Source organism: Protomyctophum bolini (genome assembly GCF_963924005.1).
Source record: "Protomyctophum bolini genome assembly, chromosome: 12".
In the NCBI taxonomy this organism is placed as follows: domain Eukaryota; kingdom Metazoa; phylum Chordata; class Actinopteri; order Myctophiformes; family Myctophidae; genus Protomyctophum; species Protomyctophum bolini.
In genome coordinates this window covers 22,164,540-22,186,526 of record NC_137873.1, presented here as the reverse complement: position 1 = coordinate 22,186,526, position 21,987 = coordinate 22,164,540, and the positions used below count along the sequence as shown (strand labels likewise).

Here is a 21,987-nt window from a genome sequence, read left to right as displayed (position 1 = left end):
ACATCATCTCATTCCTGCCAATCACAATTTGCATCCTCACTTTTGTCTTCAACCCAGAAAACACGGTCAGGACCTGAACGTCTCTATTGGGGCCAAATCAAGTCAAACCAAGACTAGTCAGATCTGGTCCAGAATATCACCTAATTTCAACCAACATAAATTGCCCACTAAGACAGACATCCCTGGATGAATCAGAGAGAGTCCGATAGAGGCCAGATCAACTTAACACACTTTTGTCTTCAATGTTTATGTTTACACACTTTTGTCATCAATGTTTGTGTTTACACAAACACTCAAAGCTGGGCATAGGAAATAGCAATAACATGCGGTGGATCTCAGACTTCATCTGGCCAGCCTGTAATTTTTGCTTGTTCATTTCGTGTTTTAATTCTGTTTTTCTGTATTTAACTTTTTCTTTCCGTGGTTGGGAGAGTGACATACGGTAATATACCATACATGCATAATATACCTGTGCAGTGTGCACTAGGTTTTACCTTAATTTGTCTGGCTGCAATTTATCACCACAGAGGAGGACACAAACACAGTGATTACAATCCTAGCGTCGTCTTTAATTACCTATGTTTAACCTGTTCTTTAGACTTTTAGCCTCTCTTCAAGCTAAATATACTAACATACATCTTCCAGCCCCTCTACCACCTCCTCAGTCTCAAAAACCAAGCTGCAACATCTGCTCTGCTTTAAGGCTGTTTATGGTCTGCAGTTCTAGTGTCTTTTATCCAAAATGCTTTACAATGTCCAGTTCACCTATTCACACTCAGTGGAGAGATGAATGTAACTCCTCACTGTCAGGGGAACAGGCAGGCGTGGTTGTCAGTACCATTCCAAACACCTGCCATTAGGCGGTGAAAGAACAATACTGTACGTGTGAGGATATTGGGACTTGGGATAACGGCTATACTGGGAGAAGGTTGGGATTTTGCGGAAATGTGATCTTTCTGTCTGCTCTCTGTGTTGCTTTGATTAAACACCCAAGTAAAGCTACCATCTCTACTTCATTATGAACTGCTGGCAGTTTGGTCGTTTTATATACTGTATGTGTAGTTATCTGTCAAATTAAACCAGAACTGTACAGTACATTTATAAAGAATCTCCAATAAACAAGGCACAAAATGACTGGAATATGAATACAAATTAACACAAACACCTGAGGAGTAAAACATCTAAACATGTTGCTCCCTGGAAAAATGCTGAATAGAATAAGGTCTGGTATTTTTTATAGAAAAAGAGTCTGATTAGTGCTGAGAGTCAGAGTACAGTGCGTTCCCAGTCACTTGAATTCAAGTTCCAAACACTTGTATTCAGCGTTGTTCTGTCTCTCCCTGTCCGAAGGGCCCAGTGAACTGGATCTGAGTCTGCCGGGGGAGACCAGCAGTAATGCAGATGTCACTTGCAAGTATGATGAACAGGTAAGACTGGGTTATTTATTAATGACATATCAATTCCTGCAGGCCACAATATACTTTTCTGTGGCAATTGACTGGAGATTGTTAGTGACAGGGGACACAGTGTGGGCTACCATGTGGATCTCAGAAGTCATGTTGGTGACATTGTATTGTTGCTTTAAAACTATTCTGGGATTTACCTTATATAGGGATAGCCTATAGGATACTTGCACAAGAAGTGTGGCACTGATCTGCCCTGTGGGTTGGGTTGTGAGTTTAGCTAAATTAGCCCCCAACACACACACACACACACACACACACACACACACACACACACACACACACACACACACACACACACACACACACACACACACACACACACACACACACACACACACACACACACACACACACACAAGCCAGTAGTTTGTGGATGATGGGAGAAGAGGTGGCAGGGATTACAATTCTGTAAGGCATTCATTTAAAAACAAACCAATCACAGAAATGTAGAAATATAGAACATAAGCACAAATGTTCTTCAACAGAAAAAAACCCAGAGGTTCAAATCACCTTCCTAACGATTTTATGGCATGACGACAATGATCTGATTAACTGGTCACACTGACATACTGTTGCCTGTGGCCATTACAGCAATCAGATTCTAACTGGCTATTATTGCCTTGCATTACCACAGCAAAGCAAATCATTTCCTTTGTCCCTTTCATATTTGCAAAAACGACTAGCACAAATCAATGTAAATATCCAAATAGCCTTTTATAAGATGACAAAGTGAAGCCATTTCAAATGCCTGATGAATCATATTAGGGACATTTGCAGAGACACAGATAAATTGTGTAATGTTAGATGGGGGATGAGGGGGCATTAGACAGTGAACATGTGGACGAGCATCAATTCTGTACACTTCAATAGACTTCTAGGCCAAATTGGACCCTGGACCCTTGGGGTCTGCTGTTATTTGTCCTTATCATGGTATTTTCAATCAGCTTATCACTGGCCAGACTTGCCAGCTGTAGTCTATGACCCTAGAGACAAAATCTCACCGCTTAAATTTCCTTTCCTTCTTTCATTACATGATCCATATTTAGTTTATTTTTATAAACTTTGTGTAGCAAATTAATTTGACCCCTTTCTTCTCTCATAAGTACATATACTTATGAAGTAGATTCAGATTTACTTTACTACAATACATTTTTGTACTTTACTTGAGTATTTGTAATTTTGGATACTTATGACTTCCACTGCACTACATTTCAAAGATACCGGTACTTTTGACTTTACTACGTTTCTATGAAGGGAAGAAAATACGAATACTCAAGTAAACTACAGATACTCAAAGTAAATGTACTAGTGTTCATTAGTGTTCCGTTCACTAATGAACATTAATGAAGTTCACCGATAACGCATAAGATTTAAGTACCAATGGTCAATACATAATTGATGTCAACATCACTGGTCAATGTGTGGAGTGTACCTGGGTAGTGAGATTACTTTATCTTTAACACTCCTTCAGACATAGAAACAAGCCAGAAGGATTATTTGTTCCTTTTCTATTTGAGTCTATGCCCCTGCAATACTTCTTTCTTCATGCACTGGGGGAAAGGATGTCTCCTGCTTGCCTCGTTAATGAGAAAGAAAGCTATCATGCTGTTCTGTTTGACCCGACAGTACTGTGACTTTGGCACCGATATAAATTCTAGACATTCTCGCGTGGTTTTCTTTGTTTGCTGGTTATTTGTTTATTTGCTTACTGTCTAGGCCAGGTCGAAATCATGACAGATTGCCGTGAAAGGGGAAGAAATCTATCCGACCTGTGCTCCGATTAGCACTTTTTCTTATTTAGATCAGTGGTTTTCAACCTTTTCATTTCAGGCCCATTCTTTATTCGGCATTTGAGCCACGGACCACCATTAGCCTCTCCAACCCAAACCTAAAGAATATTTTGCTATTGTTGGATTTTTTCCCCCACAATTCAATGCTGTATTGATGTTGTACTATAGGAGAGATAACAGGTAATCGATCAAAATAATCATTTTACATTATCTAATTGTGTTCTCTAATGCACATGTTTAACAATAATGTAACTCTTGAGAGCGTAAAATGGAACCAAGCGGACCCATAAGGGTTTCGTTTGCTCTGATTTTACACTCTCAAGAGTTAAAGATCTATAAGGATTCATTTGGTAGCAAAACTGTCCATCATTTATGTGGGGTCCACCTGGAACCTCCTCAAGGACCACTGGTGGTCCCCGGACCACTGGTTGAAAACCACTGAATTCGATGATTTCCCCAAAGAAAAAAGGCTTTATTCTATCTCAGTGGAAAACCTGATCAGTCAGACAGAAGGAGAGGATGTTCTGTTGCTGAGATTTTTTCTGTGCAAATATGTTCAAGCCCACGAGAGAAATGACACCAGACACATTTTGTATTGACTGACAGTTAATACCCGCAGCAGTGAGGTCTAAATGTAATAATTTGACGGAGACATCTGGTGCTAGTTAGTTCAAACAGGTGTGTCATCATCACAGGAGCCTGATATAAGCCTGGTCTAAATGTATGTGTCATCAGAGCAGTGTCACTGAGACACCTGCACGTACGTGGCTGTTAATGTCAGGTTCATGTGTCATTAGCTAATTTCTGGACCGTTTTATGTGGGAATGATTTGTGGTGGGGACACTGTGGGTGCTGGGGACATGTTCTCTCCTCCGCATCATCAGCGCCCATACCCTATGGGTTGGCGAAAGGGTCTTTCTGTGTTGAGTTTGCATATTCTCCCTGTGTCCCCTAGGACAGGGATTCTCAACGTTTTTGGCTGGGGACCCCCGAAAATACTTTGGCCATGTCTCGCGAAATTACATGGACATTATTTTTGTTCAGAAACGAGGAACAGTAGCATTCATACCTCCACAGCTAAACTCAACAAGCTCATCATTTTGAACAGTCAACATTTCCTATATTTATCCATGGCAAAATGATCTCTCTCTTTCCAAGTCTTAGCTTATGCTCTGTTTGCTGCGGGGAAATTGGGGGTTTGCACAGGATTCACTCATACCCTCTCAATTTATGTCAATCTCTCCCGCTTTCGCTTTGTCTCTCTCTGTCTCTCTCTCTCTCCTTTGTGCAGGGAGAAGACAAGGAAGAAATCGATTATGTCGAAGGAGCTGTACAAAGTAAGAACATTAGTTTTATTTCCTCCCTCCCCTAGTGAAACCCTGAATAACATCAGTTTTCCAACAGATTAAAACAGCAACAACCTGCTTCCTCAACTTCGACAATGCTTCCTTTCTTTTTATCCCACGATTTTGTAACGCATTTTTTTCAACTGCAAGCCAAATGTCTAAGCTGTAATCCTGCTTATCCTGTAATAAGAATAAACTGAGTTTATTCTCATCACATGACAGGGAGGAGTTTCCCCGGTAGGATGTAGCGCGTGTATTCCGTGGAAGGAACACGTTATTTCAACCAGTTAATTTCCCCTCCATCAGGCAGCCCAGCTGACCAGGGGGAGGGTACGTACCCTAGGGGGACAAAGAGAGAACATACAAACTCCACACAGAAAGGCCCTTTCGCAAATCCCACCTAGGTAGGGTAAATGGTAATGGTGCATTTATATAGTGGCTTTATCCAAGGCACTTTACAGAGATTGTGCATTACATTTACCCATTCACACACCGATGCCGGAGGAAACCATGCAAGGCACCAGAGTCTTGCTCAAGGACACCAACTCTGGAGGAGACCGGGTTCGAACTGGGAACCTTGCGGTTCCCATCCGGTCACTCTGTCCCATGGAGGAGAGAACACGCCCCCAGCACATAGTGTCCCCGGTGGGAATCGAACACGGGACCTTCTAGCCGTGAGGTGACATCGCTACTGATAGTGCTATGGGAGTATGCCACACTTTCTCTTTCAGTAAATGCCATAGATGTTGTCATGTCATGTTACTCCTCCTGAATGAGTTCTGTGGCATCGCTTCCGTGTGTGTGTACCCAGACGTCTATCTGTCCCTTTCCACATCAGCAGTTACAGCTGCTTAATACAACATGGCTGCTTTGTTCATCCATCAGCAACTGCTAGTGCTGGTCCTCATGTTATTTCTCATCAGTGAGCTGTCGCTGCACTAACAACCACCTTCACAGCATGAGTTAAAACTGGCAGATGGAGGAAAGAAGGGGACAGCAATGACTGTCTGCTTATGGAGCAGCTGTACTTAGGAGGAGGAAATTGAAAAATACCACCTGTGGTGGGTTGACGGCCCGGGCATCGGAGGAGACCTGAGGCCATCTTCAGTTCTTCACACTCCCAATTACTTATTTTGGGGATTGGCACAGATGGAGTAATCGTACAGAGGTTGGGGAACTGGGAATTGGCTCACTTATCAAATTGGTAATTTTAAACAGTGCAAAGAAAACATTGAAATATTTTATGAAAAATATACATGGAAAGATTATTGCATATTTCCATCTATATTATATCAGTCTAAATCCAAAGGCTGATGTACTGTAGTTGTACAGCTGTGTGGTTTGTTAGTTTTTATATACCCCACCTTTCTCCTGTGACAGGTTACTGTACTGAGAAGAAGAAGAATCCAAAGGTATTCTTCATGATAGGTAAGCAACTGTAGTGGAGTGTGCGCAGCATACACACACATTTTGATTGCTTTATTTTAATTCACGGTTAGATACCGGTAGATCATTATCAATCCCCTGGGGGTAATTCAGTTGGATTGGGCAAAGATGACCTGTAGTTAAACAGGTAACACTGAAGTACTCAAATAATTTGATTTCTTAATTGATGACTTTGACTCTTTTCTGTATTCTTTGTATCAACAAAGAATAATCTACTTACAAACAAATGTAGATCAATTTGCTCATTGAGCAATTCAGGATAAATGTTTGGCTTACTTTACAGAAAACTTTCCAAACAGACATGCTTCCAATTACAGCTGAAATGGAGCGATACTTTTTCAAGCGTCCCTTTGCCATCCCCGTAATACTATCACATGTCCCAGCCTGCCAAAAATAGTTAGTTAACACCTACATATATAACCCAACGCAGTGATTATTTCTGTCAGCACCTGATATTTAATTAGCTTGGACGTGTATGCTTTATCCATAATAGTACTAATAAAATGACAATCTCCAGGATATGTACAACATTGTGGCACTTGTCTATAACGACAATTATCAGGTGTACAGTATTTGCCGTCATGTCATAAAAATATCATTTTCTAAACCAGTTATTTTTAACACAGGTGTGTTTAGAACTTCGAGCCCTAGCAATTAAATCTACAATTTGAGTAGTACAGTATATGTATAATGCTTTGTTTGCATTACAGCTGTTCACAATGTCAGAAATGGATTAAATTACTTGTGCATGGGAATGCATTAAACGATGTGGCTCTAGCCTGGCTGGGTACCAAATTCACGGGTAATCGGGTAAAAGATTATATATATTTTCCAATGGGAGCGTTGCTGAACTTAGAAACTAAGTGATCAGCAGAAAAATCCATTTCCCCTGAAGCTTTAAACTAGTCAAATGTTCTGTTGAAGGTTCATCTTTTAGAGCCCGTACAGTAAGCTTTCTGTTGGAAGCTTGTGTGGCGTTCTATCAGCATTAATAGAAGGCTTTCTAGTCTTATGTACTGTACATGATTACTGCCATAGGGGCGGTCACATGTCTCAACAGCACGGACAGTGCCAGCATTAAGGACAGTGCTGCTATTAGTGCCCTGAGTCTACTGGAGTTCTGTTACATACAGTAGGTCATTCAGATCTGGACAGTCTGACCAAACATCGAAACTAGCCGTGTCTAAAGTTTCCCATTGGGTTTTGTCCCAACATCCCAGGAACTGAGCGTGTTGCCCGTTCACTAAAGGGAACTTTTGCCAAAAGGAACGAGGCTGTTTTGTAGACAGTATGTCAGAGTGATAGTGTCCACAACCATGTTGAAAGATGAGCCAAAAGAGTTGAGGGGAATACAAATTAGGGGTGCAAAGCCTATTAATAAAGTATTCAATCAATCATCAATAAATAATTATACTCTTTTCCAAGTGTCTGTTTTCACAACTGAATGACATGAGTATACAAATTAAATGTAGATTTTATTTATTTGCTGGTGAAAACCGATATAATAATCTGTATTATTTTGAGACCGTTCCGATACGGCATTTTTATGACCAATATGGCCAATTCCGATTATGGTACCGATTAATCGTGGATATATATAGAGCCAACAGAATATATGTAAATTGTCCTTTTGGGAGATTCTATGGATGAGAGCACCCTTTCATGAACCAGGCACTTTCCCATTCAAAATGGCAAACAACAAGGATGAAAATTGGTTTGTATTTTCTAAGGTTTCATATGTCACACCATCGCTACCACTACCTTTATCGTTAGGAAAGTTATTCACAACATTTCAACCCCTTCATCTGTGTATACTGCAGTCTCTGGTAGATAATCAGATAAAAAATGCTCTGCTATGGCGTTATAGACAACGGATCATCCTTCCTTGACATTTACTGCTGTAATACTGTATGTTTGCACTAAACCTACAACTCTTATACCCCCCTACACACACACACACACACACACACACACACACACACACACACACAGAGCCAATATTGAGGCAGAGGCCCTAAATCCAAACAAGAATAATTATCGGAGACCACACAATATAGTGGCATGCAAAACAAACAAGCAAGCAAACAAACAAAATAGACACAGCCGTACACAATATTAGTTTATGCAGTCCCTCCCACGTGTCAATATGCGCTGTTGACTGTTTTCTCAGTTTCTGTCATATATCACGTTCCCATAACCCACAGGGATGGTTCTTCATGCATGCCTTTACATACCAAGGCTGGAGCACTCCCAAATGAGAATCACATGCCCGACATATTTTTCCTTGTTTTCTATCTCAATTATTATCCATTCTTGAAAAGTGCAAATGAGGAGAGCTTGTACAGAATTATACAAGAATTTCAGACACATATATTTGTACTTTATACTATACAGGCATACTTTTTGTACGCCTGTAAACAACGAAAAATACGTTGGTATGGTTTCTAATACTCTTTGACCGATAGCTGGGAAATTGTATATTGCAATCGTAATATAAATTATAGCGGGTTTCGGATAGGAGTTTTAATTAATTTGGAATCCATAACTTTTATGTTATACGTACCTAGGATTTAGGCCTGGGTGTCCCGAATGAAAGACCAAATTTCTACAGTAATCCAATTAGTCAGGGGAGATATTTCACCTTTGAGCTTGAGGCAACATTACTTGTCAACCAGTATGTGTCCTAGCCGACACCAAGGTCTACATTTCTCAATGGAAGAGTATAGGGAGACCACCTCCAACCACTTGTATTTATTTTTAACATACAGTATGTATACCATACAGATTGGTGGAAAATACATTTGTATTTATTCAAATACTGTAAGTTACATTGCAGAATTAACTGCTGAATGGCTCGGCTTACCTATACGTAAGTGTTCACTACTATCTTAAATACGCCACTAGAATAGGCCATGGGTATCAAATATCACAGTGCCCAAGAATAGTACAGTACCCGTCTATGTGATAAACAAACCCTGTTTATCACATGACTCTGTTCATTAGAGAGGGATCATTATCCTGCTCTGACCAGGCAGAAAGTCACTCCATGGTGTCTGTCACGGTCACAGCATGGTAATTGGGACATGCAGCGAGAGATGAAGGTTAATCAGAGGATAGCGTGTCCATTAACTACCGTTTAGTTCACCGCCAACACTCCAGACACACTCATGTCTAGATTAATCATGCATTACTGCTAATGCATGTATATTGGGCTGCTGCTGCTGCTGCAACTACTATACTGACGAATCGATCATAATATCTTTTTTTATTGTCTCCACCAGGCTGAAAGGTATTGCCTGTGATCTTTCCAGCACTGTTGGCTTGATCGCAGCGAAACTGTGCACGCACACTGCCTGGATGTCAGAGCTGAACCTCATGTTGGGCCTGTTATAGCGCTGCCAGGACTCCACCAGGAGGCAGAATTGATCATGCAAAACATGCAAATGCATTAAACCCGATAGGCTAAGATTGGCTTCCAAAGATTGCAGGAGTGCTCCGTTTTGAACAAAATGCCTGAAATCATGAACACAGCATGCAATTAACGCACATTTCCATTAGGCGGAGGAAGAAATGCCACTTGAAAATGTTCAAATCAGCCTCATGGTGGCGCTATAACAGGCCGATTCATGTTTTACCTAAGTGCACCGATCTGTGTAAAACTATGCACACTCCCTACAGGCCAAGGAAAAGCCTTTGCCGTGCATTTGTACAGAGTACAGTCAAACACTTAGTCCAAAAGGATAAAAGTCATTGCGGTCTTGTTTCCACTCAGGTCCTGAGTATTCAATTCATAATCATGACATGAAGAATAACAAAATTCAAATCAAAAGTAATAATTCGCTGCAAGCAGTGATAAGGTGGGACCAAGCAGGAAGGCAATAAGCAATAAGAATAATATGCACAATAAGTCAATGGAAGACTGAACTTAATCAGTTGTTGTATTGTTAACAGCAAAATCATTCTCCCTGGAAATAAAAAACGTCTAGATTTCCCCTTCATTGTCAATGGTGTTTATTAAACAAACATTGAACTAAAGACAAACATTAAACCTGTATATAGGAGCGCCCCTCAAAAAATAGGATTTTAAAAAAATCCAAAAAGGTAGTACATCCAAGAATTTAATAAATGGACAAAGTACTCACATTTCCAGTATTGGAAAAGGATTCACATTTCTTTATTGGCACACACCAAAAAAAATGGCACACACCAAACCGTTCCTTTTTGGTGTGTGCCAATAAACAAATGGAAATGTGAGTACTTTGTCCACCATTTATTACATTTTTGAATGTGCTACCTTTTTGCATTTTTTTTTTTATTCCTATTTTTTGATGTACAGTATACTGGATTTGAGTTTAGCGCTCCACTGAAAACCATTGCTGATGCGCAACCTCTCTTTCTCATTTACCCACAAGATATAATGATGTTAAGCAACAAAAGGGCCTGGAGGCTCTGGAAATACACAAAATAAGTTAGGCTAACAGCAGACCTAACCCTCTTAAAACGCATCACTCTACCCTTCACTTAGCCGCAAGCATTTTTAATATCTGGACTCTAGAGTTGCAATACCAACCCTTGACAGAACAAAATTACTTTAAAAAAGAATATCAAGAGATACCTTGCCAATTTGCCAAGTACATACATAACTGTGATTTGTGAATTTGTTCTTGTTATCAGATATTATTTTTCTGTTTGGATGAATGGGCTGTCAAGGGTTTGTATTGTAACTTTAGATTCCAGGTATCGAAAATAGAGTTGCTTGTGGCTATGGCTAGCTACCCTACTGATTCCAGCTCCCCCATAAAATGCAGCACACTTGCCTAATTCTGAAAAAGGGATATAGAATGCCACTCATTATTAAAACAAGTCACCAGATTGCCCAAATTAATTATAAAAGTATTAACATTGGTTCACAAACCTTAAGCCTTCCAAGTCTTTCACCCAGTCCAAACACCCAAAAGCTTCTGCCAAACATGAGGCCACAATGCCACATGACCTGGCCATGCCTTATGCACTGCCCTTAAAGGAGCAGTGCTTAATTGAATTAATGTATACGGGTGCATAAGAGTCAAACTTTTTATTCGGCTTCCTTCAAATATTGCAGCAGTATAGGAGATTATACTATTCACCCAGTAATTAATTCCTAAGACTTTGAAAATTTCGCCACTTTTACATGAGGAAAAGCTAGACTGAAAATATAAAAACTTCCTTTGGGAACAGTCGATGTTTGGGAAGCACAAACATTATGGGGCACACAATTGACAAATTGGTGTGTTGCGATTGGTGTTGGGTAATTGATCACACAACCTATTTTGTGTGCCCCATACAGTCCTGCACTCATTCCGGGCCCCTCACCGGGGAGGATTTCGTCCGTGTGCAGCTTGTGGAAAAGTGGAGATATTTGACAAAATGCACATTTTCTGCGAGAACTTTCAAATGAATATGAAACTAGTCCCCAAAATGACTTAGGAATTAATTATTGGGGGGTGCACAGGCAGTGCTATAAGTTTAAATACCGACGAGGTCAGTCTGGTAACCGTGCGCGGATAGGACCGATCTATGGCTATGTATTTGGAATACATGAAATATATTTAAGATCAGACATCTAGGGCTATTAACTTGCAAATTTAGAATATTCACCTAATATATTAGGTGAATATGTATTCACCAAGTAAATTTAAAATGTAGGCCTATTTGTTTGCTCGTGCTCCGGACAAGTGACTTTTGTGCCCGGACAAGTGAATGGGAAATGTACTTGTCCGAAGGACAAGTGCCTCAAAAATGTCAAGCCCTGATACTGTATAAAATGCAGTGTATTTTATCTACTGTACCAGCAGCATCCCCCCTGCCCTTTTTTACCTATAGCAGCTGCCACAGTGTTATATTGTGCAACACACTAACACTGTTACGTACTGCCACTCTGCTCAACCCAAGTAACTTTATTGACCATATTCACACGGCAGACATTTTCAGTACATCATACTCACGGGTGAGGAATTGCCTCAGTCAAGGTGCATCAGCTCAGTTATATGGTTTCTGTCTCACTCAATTTATGAGATTATTAAAAAAAGTGTTTTAGGACAATACAGAGGATCAAAACAGAGTAAAATATAAAGCTTACAGCATTAAAGCCTACACTGGAGAGTTGTCAAATGCCATTTAGCCACAGGCCATACCAGACTCCTAAACTCATCGCATAATATAGCATTTTAATCTCTTCTTTAATCTCATACGTTTTCAATTCATGAATATGTGATCTAGATTGGTAAAACACAAAATACAATTTAATGTCAAAACAAGTGAGTGTCAAAGCCACTTGTCATGTCTGCTTTGGAGTTGACTCTACTGTAGGCAGTATGTTCTGGAATGACCTAATTCACTTCATGCTTCATGATGGACACACCAAAGCAAATTGCTTGCACCGCATACTTGGGGCGGGCAGTCGTGTTTTCTAATTCACTTTCTGAAAAGCAGACAGATTTCCAAAGAAACCTTAGAGATGCCACAAGACATTGATAGAGATTCATTCAAGAACTAGATGGACAGGTAATATCTGTGTTCATGTAGTTCCCGTGTTACTGTAGTGAGCGTCAAGCGAGTGCTGATGTCTGAGGGATATGCTAATGCAGGCTGCCATTTAAGCCTGTGTGTGTACTGTGTACACCTCTTATGTCTGTCTGTCTGTCTGTCTGTCTGTAGTGTCACACACACTGTCTGGCAGAAACATTGTATCTCCATCTTTCAATGTTATGTTTTGTTTATTATTATCATTGCCATACTTGCACAAAAGTACTGAAAATAGCAGATCTACAAGCTCACAGCGTCTGTGTGTGTACGTCACATATGAATGATCACAGGCTGGCTAGCCTATATGAAGTCTAAGAAACACATTGGATCCATGCTGTTCCCATGTGGGTACCCTGATCCACATGATTCCATTTTTGACCTTCTCCCTCTGACACTCCTTGTCTCTTATACTCTCTTTCTTTGACTCATGTCCTATTCTATTCTCACTGTTCCATCTCTCCCCGATACATTCCATCTGTCACTTTGGCTCTCATCACGAACACAGCTGTGTGATTCACACACACGCATGTGCACACACACACATGCACATGCAGTCATGTACACGCGCGCACACACACACACACACACACACTTTAGGCATTTACACACTTACATTATACACACACACACAACCGCGCAACCCCTTCTCCCCCGCCCCCTCCAGAATATGCCAATCCGATTGGCCGAGGCGGCCACCGACATACGTACGCAGCAAGCTCCCAACTTGCGCTCGGATTGGACGAGCGACGCCACCAAAAATATACAATTACTGATTGGAGTGGCCGAGCGACGCCAACAAAGATACACAATCCCTGATTGGCCAAGGGGACCACCAATCCCTGAATGGCCGAGCCAGTCACCGACCTACGCAGCCGAAAACAGTACCTGCGCGCTCTGCTCACGCAAGTAATAACAACAGCCTGGAGAAGAATGATACAAAAAAACACCTGTATACAAGTGACTTTTGAAGAAGATGTCTTACAGTGGCGGATGGACGGATCTATTATGTACGGACCGACGGCCCGTCTGACTTTTGTGCGTACATACGTGTACATACATACGTGCTCCAAACCATGTGATCATGGTCGTGAGTTAAATAAATGATGATGACGTACGTAAGTTCCGGCCTCCTGACAGGAATAATTGACAGCCAATGTAAAAGAAGCTTAAAATTGGAGGTGTTACGTACTGTCACTCTGCTCAACCCAATTAACTTTATTGACCATATTCACACAACAGACATTTTCAGTACATCATACTCACGGGTGAGGAATTGCCTCAGTCAAGGTGCATCAGCTCAGTTATATGGTTTCTGTCTCACTCAATTTATGAGATTATAAAAAAAGTGTTTTAGGACAATACAGAGGATCAAAACAGAGTAAAATATAAAGCTTGCAGCATTAAAGCCTACACGGGAGAGTTGCCACAGGCCATACCAGACTGCTAAACTCATCGCATAATATAGCATTTTAATCTCTGCTTTGATCTCATACATTTTCAATTCATGAATATGTGATCTAGATTGGTAAAACACAAAATACAATTTATGTCAAAACAAGTGAGTGTCAAAGCCACTTTGATTCTTGTCATGTCTGCTTTGGAGTTGACTCTACTGTAGGCAGTATGTTCTGGAATGTCCTAATTCACTTCATGCTTCATGATGTACTATGGGTGCTCCACATAAACCAAAGCAAATTGCTTGCACTGCATACTTGGGCAGTCACGTTTTCTAATTCACTTTCTACAAAATAACTGAAAATAGCAGATCTACAAGCTCACAGCGCCTTGAGGATTCGATTACTTTAACTATTTTAAATCATTTCTAAAATAGGGACGGTTTTGGACAGCAACGATATAGTTTTATGTTCCCTTTCACCACCACCCCACTCTCTTCTCTGTCTCTTGCCTTCATTCTATATTCCCTCACAATCCTTTTCTGTAATTGGCTGCAAAGAATTTCCTCTTTTGACCAGCCATTGCAATATCCACACTGATAGATAGTCCAGGATAATAGGATTCATATAAGAATATGAAACTGCAATTTGGAACAGGTTAAATGATTTATAGATTGAATTGCACATTTTAGGTCGTTATCACAACTATTCCATATAGGTTGTTATCAGACATCTTTTTTTAAAATGTCTTTCATTTGGCAGTTTCTGAATGCAGATTGGAATCAATTTCCGTTGTGCTTTGAAGGTTAATAAAACTGTTTTCTGATATAATATTCAGATCTATTTATTATTCTTATAAATGCTGCTTTTATCATCATACATCATCTGATTCTGGCCAAGTTTACACACTTTCGTCTTCAATGTTTGTGTTTACACAAACCCTCAAAGCTGGACATACTGTAGGATTATTATTATTAATTTTATAAGCTTTTCCCCGCATATCCACACACACACACACACACACACACACACACACACACAACACACACACACCTCCCTTCTCCCCCCGCCCCCCTCCAGAATATGCCGTCAGTCGGCCCGTGGTAATAGAAAAGTTGGATTGGGATCCTCTGGTCTACAGGACCCATGCACAAATTAGATGCTACATCTCTGCGCTATCAATACATTCTGAACTCAATACATTGTGAATATACCCTGTACCTTGTGATATTGTAAATTGAGCTTGTGAGAGTTACAAATAGTACCGTTAGCAATCAGACAAAAAAAAACCCACCCACAATTCCCATAAGAAGAGACAATTTCGTATCAGCAAATGTTGTTCTATTCGGTTCCTCTTTGAATACAGGGTTGAAGCCAGTCTGACTTTGGTGGTGGTTTCACAGCCGTAGACCTCGATTATAATTTCATGTCCTGTTGGAAGGATGCGAGGAAGGTTCAGTCTGCGATGCGATGGACTATGAATAAATTCCGTCTGAGAAAATGGACTGAATGTACAATGAACGAATTAATCAATGCCACGATAGGGTCGGGACCTCTTACATCTTGACTGCCATGCCTATGACCTCGCTGGCTCTAAGAAATGGTGACAAGGCACATTGTTTTGGGTGTCCGCCCCCCAGGCCCACCGTCCCCCGTCAAAATAGACCACAGACAGATGATGACACCTACAAACTCAAGGAGAATATTAATGATGAATATGAGTTCACCGTGAGTTGTATTACTGCAGTGGTTTTTAACTCAAGGTCCATTATTTATTGGGGATTTGAGCCACGGACAACCATTTGATAAGATTTTACCCTCTTCAGAGACCCAAAACTAATTTCTCGTCATTGGATACGATTTTGTCCACATAATTCCATGCTGTATTGATGTTGGTACCATATAGGATAGATAAAAGGCAAACGTTGATCAAAATAACAATTCTTTACATTCTCTAATTGTGTAGACTTCTTATAAATTAAGTTACTGTATGTAGATTACATACAGTATTAGTTATTAGTTTAACAATAATTGAACTATCAAGAGTGTCTATAAGGGTCCATTTAGTTACCAACTCTCCATCTTTTAGCTGGGGACTACCTGGAACCCCCTCAAGGACCACTGGTTGAAAACCACTGTATTACTGTGGCTATGATGATGCACTGTACCTGGCTAACACTGATCCCATCATGAGTGTACCAGCCATATCATGAAATCACCTAGCAACAGCCACACTGGCCACAGCACAGTGGGGTGCCAATTAGTTATGAATTTATTTGAATTTCTCTTTGACTGGGGGATTGTCTAGTGCTGGTTAATGACGTGGAGGAGAGGTGCATATATGTCAATACTTGCAGACCTAGACCAGGGGTTCCAAAACAGCCCAGCCCTAGTTAATATTTCAGACATTTAGCACTTAAACCCTCAAAACTAGAGCTTTGGCTCTGCACTTGGTCTCCTCTTTTTGTCTCCACCAGGCCGAAGGCATGGGGAGAGAGTATGTTTTGCACCATTTCCCATCTTCCATCCTGATTAGCTAAGATTGGCTTACAGGTCACATGATTCGTCCGTTTCGAACAAAATGCCACAAATCACAAACACAGTGTGCAATGTCCATGAAATGATACACGCACATTTCCACTAGGCCGAGGACGACAAGCCACTCATTTTTGGTGCTATAACAGGGCAATTCCTGTTTTTACTTTTAACTGCATCATCTGTATACAACTTATGTATGCCCACTCCCTAGAGGCCATGGAAAAACATTTTCCCTGTTTCCCTCCACATCTGCCGGCTATAGCGCCACCATGAAGCGGATTTCTGCAAAACACAAATTTATGTTAGTCGCTCAGATTTCATCCAAATCTCACGCAAAATCCGTACACATGATCTCTGTAGTCATGTGATCAAGACGATCCTTTTGGATTTCTCAGATTCTACACTGAAGATTGCCTTCCAAAGTTTTCAGGAGTAGCCCGTTTTGTACAAAATGCTTTGTACAAAATGTCCTGCTCATCCAGAATTCTATCCTAAGAGATGCTATGAGTGATTTGGCTCTGCATTTCCTCAACAAAATGAAGAACATTGTTGCAAAAAACAAAAATATTACTTTTTACGTTTATATTACTCCTAAACATTTTGCCAAACATCACACACACTTCTATCCTCCTGGTGGAGACCTGTGCCCAGAAGGGCACTTTTTCTAGTTTCACTCTAGTCTACACCAAATCTATTCTCCAATCTATGTTCAAGCTCACAACACGTTTACATTGGCTCAGAGTAGGGCTGTTATAGGATTAAGTGGCTAATTTACCAACCGTAAAAATGTTCCTATCACATACAAACATTTGGTCAGCCCCCCTGTAGTACTCTGTGGAGCATCTAGGGATCCTGGACACCCTGTTGAAAATAAATAAATTGTCCTACTTGGAGCCCCCAGAGGCCAGCCCCACCTCTTTGAAAACATGTGTGCTACACTCTGCTAGAGAGAAGATTGTCCCTGAGCCTCAGGCAGTACTAGTAGACCCCCCCCTCTCCCCCCCCCCCACACACACACACACACACACACACTTGTCACATTTTACATAATTGAAAAAATGTCTCTCTCTCACAACACAATCATTCTCACTCTCTAGGTCTGTCTCTTGCTCTTACTTGCTTTCTTCCACTTCTGTCTGTTTTCCACAGTCTCTCATCCTTCCATCAATCATGGGTTTGTCTCTCCATACTCTGTCATTCTGTGTTTTCTGCATGAGTGACTAACCCTCAGGCAGGGTGGCCCAGTGCAGTGCAGATGTGCGTGCGTGCGTGCGTTCAAACAGCATGGTTTTACTGAAAACATTGCACTGGGCTACAAGAATATATAATACCATACAGTTTCTCACTGTTCCCCTTAAAACATTTTTCTTCAAATCTATACAAAAACATCCTTTATATCTGGATTTTTCTAAATGTGATATGTACTGTATGTCTGTTATGTAACCCAGCCAGACAAACAATTCACATCCATTAACATTGAAATGTGAATGTAACATGTCACGTTTTGTGACATTTCATACCCACTGTCAACGTATGGGCCACATTTAATATAGGATATAGATACAAGGTATCTTAAGCCCAAACCACACCAGTTGCAACTCCATGAAACTAGTCGCAACTCCTTGCAACAAAACAGTTTTAAGGTCAACCACAACAATGCAACTCCTTGCAACAAAACAGTTTTAAGGTCAACCACACCAATGCAACTCCTTGCAACTACCGGTATATTAAGGCTAGATGGCTCAAGGCAGAGTCTCCGACGTAGTTCACCCGGCACCCATCTTGCTTCGGGGCTACAGTACAGTATGTTCTATGGCAGCTCAAACTAAAATACGAATAATCTTGTACGGATTTACAAACGGGTTGGTTTATTACAAACGTTATCAACGTGGCTATGATTCAGGATGCTTATCTGCTTAATGATATTTTTTTATATGAACGTCATATAAAAGCATATAAGTATGCGGACGTCTCTGAAGTTTAATAACAAACCAAACCGGTTGAAAATCGGTTGAAAATTGAGCAAGTTATGGTTATTTAAAAAGTACATTCCCCATAGACACAATGTTATGCTGCCCCGCAGTAACATGGCCGCTCGGCGCCCCGTAGCGACGTCGGTCTCCAATGGCCAGCAGCGCGGGTGAGCCATCTAGCCTTTCTTAAATATATCTATGCTTGTAACTGCCATTGGGGATAATGGTTGCATTGCAAGTAGTTGCACATTACCAGCAGTTGTGTGGTGAATCATTAGTGCGGTTTGGGCTTTACACAAGAGTGTGTGTGTGTGTGTGTGTGTGTGTGTGTGTGTGTGTGTGTGTGTGTGTGTGTGTGTGTTTAAATTCAGAAATGTGACTACTACTGTGACTACTAAGTATAGTATACCAGGCAGTAAGACGCATGGGGGGCGAGAAGCGACCTCGCCCTAAAGGACGAGGTTGCATGCACTGGCCATATATGGAGCGTATCTTGAGTGTACATGGTTTCATGAGGTCAGATCAAGATATGGAATGTCAGGTCAGCTCCATATATGGAGATCTAAGGGTGGCAGTGGGGGCAATGTATTGAATATAGAGGGTTTGATAAGGGCCCAGGTAGGGCCGGGCCTTAATTTTTGGGCCTATTGAGAACTCTAGTTTTCACAGTCTGCACAAATAACTTTGGGGCAGGCCCGTCTAGTTTAACTTTAAATGGACAGGTATCAGTCAAAGGAGAGACATTGAAGAGGGAGGATGGATGGGGAATGATCAACATAATTATGGAATGTCAGAACAGGTTCTAACATATATCCATAATATATACTAATATTGATAACATCAGGGATCTCCATATATGGGCTTAATTGTAAAAGTATATATAGTGTGTCTTGGAGACGTGACTAGACGTGATATCACAATGCGTGACCATATATGGGGGACATTCCCGTATATGAGGGTTGGTGAGTGACGGGGAGAGTGACGGGGATTGTGGGTTAGATGTCGGGACAAACAAACTTTCACAGTTAACTGCGACCTCTGGTCGCAAAAGTACTGGGTGCTGTTACTATAGTAACTAAAGTGTTTCTGCTATAGTATAAATACTTTGTGCATAAAATGGCTTTGCTTTAATGCAGAGTTTGTAGATTTATGGCATAGAAGACTAGGCAGATATGCCAGTTAAGAACGCATGCCCCTCCAGTCACTCCACTCACACCAACAGCAACACCAACTTGGTAATCGTGTGTGTGTGATTTCAGGAGGTCCAGGCTCGGGGAAGGCTGTCCAGTGTGAGAGGTTGGAGGAGAAGTTTGGTGTGCGTCGGGTCACAGCAGGCGAGCTGCTGTGCTGTGAGCTACAGTCCCACAGCGAGAGGGGGCGCTACCTGCGGGACGTACTGGAGAAAGGGGAGCAGCTACCAGAGGTAGCACACTTCATTGGGCTATAATATACATGCCATTAAATGGCCAAAATTTTTGGAAAGAACTTGGGCCCCTTCCCTACTTTTGCATATAGCCCATTATATGAAAGAAATGCTTGGCTTGTTGTACGTTTGCTCAAATGACATTAGAGATAACAGTAATAGAGGGTATGTGCATGGATAAAGTGAATGGCAAATCGAGTGGCAAAGTGAGTTTAACGTTGTTAAATGCAATCATATTGGACTTTTCTGTTTGGATGTATGGGCTGTCAAGGCCTGAAAGTAGTTTTTGCCACTCATAACTTCCTGGTTTGATGATGATGTCACACCTATACCCTCTATATTTTGGGAGAAATGTTCAAATGGTGATAGGCTACAAGCGTGAAATTTGGTACAAATCATCTTAGGAGGTCACTCTTTGATTTAAGAAACTGGGCCACTCGTAAATCAAAGGTGGCAGCGACATGACAATACAAAGATACGACAGCTACAAAAATGTTGAGCTGGTTTCAACTTCAGCTACAAAGCTACAAATAGGCTGTGTAGCTTTGTAACTTTACATCTTTTGTATCTGCCAGTGTGAACGCAGCATAAAACTTGAAAAACTGAAAAAAAGAGAAGAAACAGACTTTCAGAATCTCCAAAATGAGTCACATTCCACCAGTTCCAGTCACATACTGTATATCTATTCCAAATCCGTTTCAGTCATTGTTCCAGATCCCAAGATTTATCCAAGAATTAGGCTATGTCTAATTGACGATGCCATATTCTACTTTCCACCGAGCGCCGCTTTGTAGATATTTGGCTCATGGTCTTTCATCTGGGGTGTCTGTCTATTAGTGTTTCAGACCACGTTTCATCTGGGCTGTCTGGTAGTGTTTCAGACACGTTTCTTCAAATGGTTTGTGCCTCCTCTGGAGGACAGAGTTGTGGAGTGTGGACACGCTGGTGGTCCTCAGGCTACCCAACGCATTGAAACTCCTGTCACACTGTTTGCAGTGGAACGGCTTTTCCCCAGCGTGGACCAGCTGGTGTTTCTTCAGGCTACCTATAAATCTGAAATGATGTCCACACTGTGCGCAGTGGAAAGGTCTTTCTCCGGTATGGACACGCTGGTGTGTCTTCAGGTGACCTGACTGAATGAAGCTCTTGTCACAACGTGCACAACGGAATGGTCTTTCCCCTGTGTGAATGCGCTGGTGTATCTTCAGGCTTTCTGACACAGTGTAACTCTTGTCACACTGTGAGCAGTGAAAAGGTCTTTGTCCAGTGTGGACACGCAGGTGTCTCGCCAAGCTAATGCAGTTGCTGAAACTCTTGACGCATTGTTTACAGATGTGACTTTTCTTTCCTGTGTCAGTCAGCTGACGTCTCTTTACCTCGGATTGAGTCGAAGTCTTGGTAAATGGTTGATTGTCTGTAAGTCTTGGTTCTTCTGTGTCGCCGTGCTGCTTGCTCATTGTTGGTGGCAGCGGTTCGTTGTCAAAGCTGCTGCTATTCATGAGCTGTAAATGGGTCAAGAATCTAATGATGTGTGACCTTAAACAATAACTGGAATGGTTACAGTTTGATTACCAGTACAATTTTTGCTTGATTTCTGTCCAGTCACACTGTGTCTGCTTTTTAAGCCAAGTTAATTGAATGTTGTGTCGTCACTATGATGTCAGTCAAATTACCCCCTGTGTTATATTATCTTTTTGAGGGGCTATGTCCAGATTTTGGTGTGTGTGTGTGTGTGTGTGTGTGTAAACACAAACTTTGTCCTAACACAAACATTAAATGCCATTGACAATGAATGGACAATCTTTGTGTTAACACAAAAATTTAAGGCGAAGGTGAGGACGCAAATTCCGATTGGCCCGGAATGAGATGATGTATGATGATCTACGATAAGAGCGCCCCTCACTTCACTTGTGATGATTTTGAAATAACCCGATGGCACGTAGATTGTTTATTTTACAAAGATTAAAGGACCACTTCACCGAATCACCACCTATCTTCATATAATAGGTCCTCAGTAATAATCAAGATAAAATATCAGTTTTTTTCT

The 21,987-nt window shown here is 41.1% G+C and overlaps 1 protein-coding gene across 3 annotated transcripts in view; it reads left to right on the top strand.

Annotated features, from left to right (window-relative positions):
• Nucleotides 1-21,987, top strand: part of ak5 (adenylate kinase 5) — a 63,113-nt gene that overhangs the window by 29,596 nt on the left and 11,530 nt on the right. For all 3 annotated transcript variants that reach the window (XM_080777990.1, XM_080777991.1, XM_080777989.1), the window contains 4 exons: nucleotides 1,351-1,427; nucleotides 4,548-4,593; nucleotides 5,983-6,030; nucleotides 19,777-19,940. In XM_080777990.1, coding sequence (XP_080634116.1) covers nucleotides 1,351-1,427; nucleotides 4,548-4,593; nucleotides 5,983-6,030; nucleotides 19,777-19,940 — 335 coding nt within the window. The remainder of the gene's footprint in view (nucleotides 1-1,350; nucleotides 1,428-4,547; nucleotides 4,594-5,982; nucleotides 6,031-19,776; nucleotides 19,941-21,987) is intronic.